The following is a 7253-nucleotide window of genomic DNA, read 5'->3' as shown; positions in this document are numbered from 1 at the left end:
GAGTATAAACGATGGCGGACATTTTAACCTCCCCGTAGGTATCACTTTCTGCAACTAATAAAAGGGTGTGATTAATAACAACAGAAGAGCAATCCAAGCAATATCCTACGTGGTTTTTATTATTATGTAACATAAATCAGTTGTGTAGTATCAGATAACACTTACTACCATTTTTTATTTTAAAATTAAACTCTTAATGCCTTTTTTAATTAATTATACTGTATACTGAGTATCCTTTGATTTCTTTAGCAGGCTTTAGCCACCTCCCCAGCAGTGCAAGAGCTTTGTAATATTCCCAGCTGTTTGAGCTGCAAACTGTAACAATAGATAATGTGACCCTAGTAATATAAAAATACATTGTAGCTGTTGAGTTAGGCCTCGCTCAGACAGCAAGGCAGTGTAGGAAGGTTGGAGCACAACTGAACACAGGAAAAGAAGAACAATCTGCGAGAGAGTGTATGTCCCATAAAAATATTTAATGGATCAAGCCATAAAAATACAGTGAGCCCACGGGCCCCCACCTAGAGGGGGGCCCGTGGGCTCACTGTATTTTTATGGCTTGATCCATTAAATATTTTTATGGGACATACACTCTCTCGCAGATTGTTCTTCTTTTCCTGTGTTCAGTTGTGCTCCAACCTTCCTACACTGCCTTGCTGTCATCTTTGGAAGACCGGATGCACCTACCAGAGGAGGAATATCATGAAGACCATCCAGATGTGAGTAATACTACTCTTACACACCTCTATACTGCTCCACAGCGATCAATCTGACTGGACACTAGCAAGTGGGAGTTGTTACTTATCTTAGTGGAACTCCATCCAGGCCATCGTGTTATAGTGGAAGTAGGGGTTATATCTATATATGATATTTGGTCTATCATTTCCTTGATACTCCTAGGATTTTCACAGGTGGAGAATATATGTATGGATTTCATATTGTTTTGATCAATGTTCCTGAGCACCATACAGCATTTTTTACCTCGCTCAGACAGGCCGCGTTGCGACGTGAGCGCGAACGCTCTTTGAGTCTAGTGGATGACAGTTGTCACACTAGAAACTGCTTGTGGCGGCAAAGTACAGCGTTGACACTGCGACATTTTGCCGCCACAACCCAAATTGAAATTTGTGGCTGCAGTCACGTCACGTGAGCTGGTTTAGGCAATAAAGGCGAACCAGCTCTGTGATGTGTTTGTTACACGCCCCCAAACGCCGCGACCCCAAACGCCGCAAACCCAAACGCCGCGACACAACTCCTGCAGTTTGAGTGCAAATCGCTGGGCTGCAGGAGCGGCAGCGGAGGCGCGCACGCAAGCGCGTGGACATAGCAGCCTGTCTGAGCGAGGCCTTACGCTGACAGAAGGATTGATTTGAAATGTTGGTAATCAAAGGCTTCCTATGTTAAAACAAACAAAAAATGTTTTTTTTTTAACTGCTTTACCTCTTTAAGAAAAAACCTTTCTATTTGACGGTGACATTACAACAATGGGGCCCAGTGGGTGATACTGCCATCTATTGGTGACACGGGGTATTCAGGCAGGCAAAAGTTAGGATCGTATGCGCATGCGCAAGTAGCTGGTCCCGCTGTGGCGTCACTAACGCGCTTGGGCCTCCTGCCATATAAAAGTCGAAGCCGGAAATCTCGCGATCTCTTCCATTCTACCAACATGGCGGTGAGTATGAGGGAATGGTTAACGGGGCGATGCTATCCGCCGCCATCCGCTCAGCGGGGCTGACCCCGCTCACCTATTGCCCAGGGAAAAGCCGGCCGGGGACCCCGCGGTGTCTGCACACCGGGTATTGAGGTGGGCGCAGGGCTCCGTACCAGAGATGTGTGCCGGGAACGGCGGAGGCCCAAGGACCTCACGGATTCGTGTCAGCGCTAACGGGACTTGCATGGGATGCTGTGGACTTAATCCCGGGGGGAACACCCGGTGTATATCTGTGTACAGTGAGGTTATCTTGGGTGTGCGGGGTCACGAGTAAGCAAAGTTGCGGTGGCTGATTAAAGTGGGGCCTTTTAAATATGGCCGCACTGTGTCCCCCGCTCGGTGTCAAGTTGTTTCAGTATCTATACACAGTATGAGGTCACTGTCACGTCTCCCTGATATATCGCGGTCTGCAGTGATTGTTCCCCTCACGTGACTCACGCGGGACTGTATGGCGGGGTATATACCATGCTGTACAACAGCGGTGCTCAACTCCAGTCCTCAAGGTGCCCGCCCAACAGGTATGGTTGCCGGGATATCCCTGCTTCAGCACAGGTGGCTCAATCAGTCCCTGCTTAAGTTCTGGTGTTCGCTGAGAAGCTCGGTCTTCGACTTCACCACCTGTGTGAAGCTGGCATATCTTGAACCTGACCTGTTTGGGGGGGGGGGGGGCTTAAGGACTGGAGTTGAGCACCCCTGAAGGTCCCTGACTTACCTCCCCTTGGTTGCACTATGGGCGAACCATTCAGTGGCCCTGACATCTTGACCTGGGATGTTCACATGGAGTATATACACTGCTGTATGTCTGTCTTTAAAAGATCCTTCATCTCTCTCCTGGGATGTATAGTGGGGTATTCACAGCTGTATACCTGGGGAGGTTTGTATAGTGGCTTCTGTACAAAGTCAGTTACTTTTCTCCCTGACTATATTGTTGGTGGGGCAGCATACGGGTGTCACATCCTGGGCTCTATAGGGGGGATGTATACATCTGCAGTGGTGGTACATGGTTGTCTAAGTCCCTGACCGCTCTCTCTGGCTCTTTAGTGGGGGGATATAAACTGGTATCTATGGGTCCTTGACCTCTTGTCTGTATAGTTGGGACTGTAAACAAGTGTAGAAGTTCTGACCTCTATTGCTTTCCAGGAAAAATCTGAAAAGGAGAACCCCATGCGTGAGCTGCGCATCCGCAAACTCTGCCTGAACATCTGTGTTGGTGAGAGTGGTGACAGACTGACCCGGGCCGCCAAGGTGCTGGAGCAGCTTACTGGGCAGACCCCAGTCTTCTCCAAAGGTAAGGGGGCTTCTGGATTATAAAGCATCACGTGGTGATCGCGGCTCTCGTGAGGACCTTTTATCCTGGCTCCTTTCAGTACTGTGGGGGTTATTGCTGGGCAGGCTCTGCTCTCGGGTACTTAGTGTGTCTGTTCTCGGCAGCTCGTTACACCGTGAGGTCTTTTGGCATCAGGAGGAATGAAAAAATCGCTGTTCACTGCACCGTGCGTGGGGCCAAAGCAGAAGAGATCCTGGAGAAGGGGCTGAAGGTAGGAACCTTAACACCAGCAATCTAGCATCTAGTAGGGCACACTGGCAGAGCCCATGCTATTCTGCATCCTTGTATTTGTAGATCTATCTTGCTCTGATCGACATAGCATTCCCCCTTGCTGTATGGGGCCTTTTTGTAGGCTGATCAGTCTGAATTGGAAGACTGGTGACACTGCAGACTCTGGTAATGTCTCCTTAGATCAGGGGTGCGCAACTCCAGTCCTCAACCAGTCCTCGAGTTCCACCAACTGGTCAGGTTTTCAGGATATTCCTGCTTCAGCAGAGGTGGTGCAGTCTTTGACTGAGCCACCTGTGCTGTGCGGAAGCAGGGATATCCTGAAAACCTGACCTGTTGGTGGAATTTGAGGACTGGAGTTGGCCACCTCTGCCTTGCTATTGTCTGACCTGAGGGTCTGCAAGTCCTATCTCCATTAAGAAATACTGCCTTATTTTGCCCTTTGCAAAATACTTGATGTAACCAGAACATTAAGGGTTTGCACTTGAGGACTAGATTGTCGGCTCAGTAGAGCAGGTCCCTAAATACCTGTTAATGTTGTGTGAGGCTTGTTGTCCCTCGCGACCCTTGAGTATGTTTACGTTCTGACATACATAGTTTCCAGTGTTCAGTCACAGCTGTGCTGCTGGTGTGAGGTCTTGTCTGACTCTTTCCATCCCATGTAAGGCTGAGTCCCCGCTAGCGCTGAGCGGGCGGCGCTTGCCGCGGTTACTTACATATATAGATATATGTACGTCCCCTCCACGGTGTGTGGGCACTCACGCTCGGCACTTAGATAAACAAAATCTTACTTTCTGGCGCTTAACTACCCGCAATGCCCCCCCTGCGCGCGTGAATGCAAGGACACCCGGTGCTCATGCTGTGAGCGCTCCTAGCATGAGCGCGCTCAGCGCCAGCGGGGACTCGGCCTATGGACAGACTGAATATAATTTGCGTTCAGTAGTTACTGCTGATGGAATCTTGTTCTAAACACTTGTTTTGTGCTAATTCCTGAAAGGGATTTCTCCTTTTTATTTAAAGATGGTGTTTATTTGGTTTGGTGTAAAAAGTTATTTTATTTCACGGCTGTGACATGAGATTGTGGTCTGTGCAGTTTCCTGGCAAATTAGGGACTATGATGAATTCTATTCTTGTTTGTATAATGTAATTTTTTTACTTATATTTTTATTGGACCTTTCTGTATTTCCTCACATTTTGCCATCTTTCCCACCTTTTACTACCTCTTCCCACCAGCTCATTGTACTTATCCTTTATTTCAGGTCAGAGAATATGAATTGCGGAAAAACAACTTCTCTGACACGGGGAACTTTGGCTTTGGCATCCAGGAGCACATCGATCTGGGGATTAAATATGACCCCAGCATAGGGATCTACGGGCTGGACTTCTACGTGGTACGTGTCTCGTGGCTGTTACACCCACTGCCTGTCCTTATGGGTGTTGTTGGTGGCAGCACATTGCTCTGCAGTGTTACTGGTCCATCTGCTTGGGAGGGATTTTAAGTGGTAGGCAACATTTATATACGCGATAGCCCTCAATTTCTCTTCAGTACACATTCAGCAGTTGTGTTGGTGCGCAGCTGGGAGATTAACTGCTGGTCAGCTGCTTAATGCCAGCAGGCTGATAAATGCCGCTCCTCTTGCACTGGGTACTAGTGATTAGCGCTGGAGGAGCAGTGCAGTATTTATCGTTGAGGGGAGTGGTGAGAAGCGATCTGCGGAGGAAATGCCACCACTTTGTTTTCACTGGAGTGGGGATCAGTTGAAGCCTGGGACTTAAGGTGGTGCTCCCAGGGCTTACTGCTGCTCGCCAATGCATGGTTACTTGGAAGCTCACAGGACATGTTCCTAGTAATTTCCTTAATTTGTAAGGGCAGAAGAGTGGCTGAGTAAAGACACTGACTCTGAAAACATGGTTTGAATCAGGGGAAACTTGATTCAATTCCTGGTGTCATCTCCTTGTAACCTTGGACAAGTCACTTTATCCACCTGCACCCCAGCTCCAAAATAATCTATAAGATCTAGGCAGGGACTGTGTAAAAATCTTGTGCACTGCGTACCATGTGCTATACTGATTGTGAAGCACTTGATTCCCATTTGGAGAAAAGCACTATTTGAAATAAAATTACTATTAAGATAGTATGCACCAACATAAATTGAAACGGGTAAAGCTATTACATGGTAACTGCCTTCCAGGAGATGTGCTGTCAGTTTCTGCTGCTGTCACTGCACAGACATGTCGGGTACATTTTTGCCATGTTGCAGCAGAGCAGCGCTGTGTGGTAGTAACAGGGTAAGGCTGGTGGTTGATCCTAATTCTGTACTCTCACTCTGCAGGTGCTGGGCAGGCCAGGCTTCAGCATTGCAGATAAGAAGCGCAAGACAGGCTGCATTGGAGCAAAGCACCGGATCGGGAAGGAGGAGGCGATGCGCTGGTTCCAGCAGAAGGTACAACTGCCTGTGCAGTGGGCTGGGTATTGTGTTGAGGCTGATTCTTGTTCTGTATATGTTCAGGGTTGTCTAAACTGTTATGCTTAGATTATATTACCTGTGCGACGGGCCGCATAGCCTCTCGCTCGTCTGCAGCCCCAGCGATATGTGAACTTGGCTGCAGGGGATTGGGGAGGCGTGGACGCGTCACAAAGCTGGTTCGCCATCATTGGTTGACCCACTAATGATGCAGCCGTGCTTGAAAAGACAAATTTCTTCGAAACATGGTCGTGCGCGCACATGGGGCGATCTCATAGGCATTAAGCAATTGTGCTTCTCGCTCGCTAGCACAATTGCGCTGACTATGAACTCAGCCTTGGTTAAAAAATCTGGTGCAGATCACCTGCTCTGACTAAACCTGCTGCATTATCATTTGGCCTGACTGCTGCAGAAACTACATACATTTTGTATCAGTGCCACTCTGACTTCCAGGGCAGTTGAATAAATCAATGCTGATGACCCTTGAGGGCTTCCTACTATTTAGACATAAGAGCAATCTGACAGGAACATACTCACTCCTTCCAGTGACTACCAGTGCAGTGTTCAGAGGTTTCAGTACTGCACATACCAGTGGCGTGTACATGACACGGTTCTGATGGTGAAACAGCGCGTTTTCACTATCTCACTTATAAACTCCTAATCCGTCTTCAGTGTGCCTGCTTTGTTTTATCTGTCTTGTCCTGATCTTTCTGACGTGATTTTATTTATTGTTTTTCAGTATGATGGAATAATCCTCCCTGGAAAGTGAGATGCTGCTTTATCCAAAACGTCAATAAAATTTCTGATACAACTTCACTGACTACTTATTTTTATTTTATTCCACACAAGTAAAATATTCAGCTTCAGATATAAACATGTAGATATAGCTACAGAGTATCACCAGTCTGAAATGTTCCCTAATAGTCTTTGATTCAAGAAGCTTTTCTAGTACAATGCTCTGCTTGCCTGGTCCCTCCTGGACAAGCAGCGAGTCTGGTGTGTAACTGCTGGGTGCTGTAGGGTATTGGTGGATATAGAAGTACTCTAGTGCTTACAGTGCACATTGTCTTCAGGCTTTAAACAGGTGGGCAGTATGTTCCTTCCCCCTTTAGTACCTGATTCCACCTCTGGGGTGTGCTAGAGCTTAGTGTCTCCAAACAGAGCAAAGTGTAGACTTCTTACCCATGCAAAATGTGAACCCTGAATTCTCCTGATCTTGTGCTTCAGTGGCTTTTGTTTAAAGTTAAATATAAATCTATGTAATTATAAGGTGGTACCTCTGTCATGGTAACCCCCTTCCCAGCTGTGGCTGTGGGAGCAGATAATTATATTGTCTGGTTGTACTCTGGGACCTGCTTCTGCTGGTTAAAATGTGTTTACCAGTCACTGCTCCTTTTATGTGCAGCAGTTTTCTAAATATTAGACACAGCCAAGTATCTGCTCAGTGTTAAGGCTCCTGCCCTGTTATGAACATATGTTGCATGCTCTATTAAATGCACCAGCCTGGCTCCTATTGAGACCC

At 47.3% G+C, this 7253-nt stretch overlaps 1 protein-coding gene across 1 annotated transcript; it reads left to right on the top strand.

Moving 5' to 3' along the window:
- Positions 1 to 1537: 1537 nt before the first annotated feature.
- Positions 1538 to 6542, top strand: RPL11 (ribosomal protein L11). The gene is made up of 6 exons (XM_075604459.1): positions 1538 to 1672; positions 2852 to 2999; positions 3143 to 3249; positions 4526 to 4657; positions 5600 to 5710; positions 6471 to 6542. Exons 1-6 carry the CDS (start codon positions 1667 to 1669, stop codon positions 6498 to 6500), a joined length of 534 nt encoding a protein of 177 aa, XP_075460574.1. The 5' UTR covers positions 1538 to 1666; the 3' UTR covers positions 6501 to 6542.
- The last annotated feature ends 711 nt before the right edge of the window (positions 6543 to 7253 follow it).

Source organism: Ascaphus truei, chromosome 6 (genome assembly GCF_040206685.1).
Source record: "Ascaphus truei isolate aAscTru1 chromosome 6, aAscTru1.hap1, whole genome shotgun sequence".
NCBI lineage: Eukaryota > Metazoa > Chordata > Amphibia > Anura > Ascaphidae > Ascaphus > Ascaphus truei.
The sequence above is the reverse complement of the archived record's forward strand: the minus strand, read 5'-3'. Positions and strand labels throughout refer to the sequence as shown.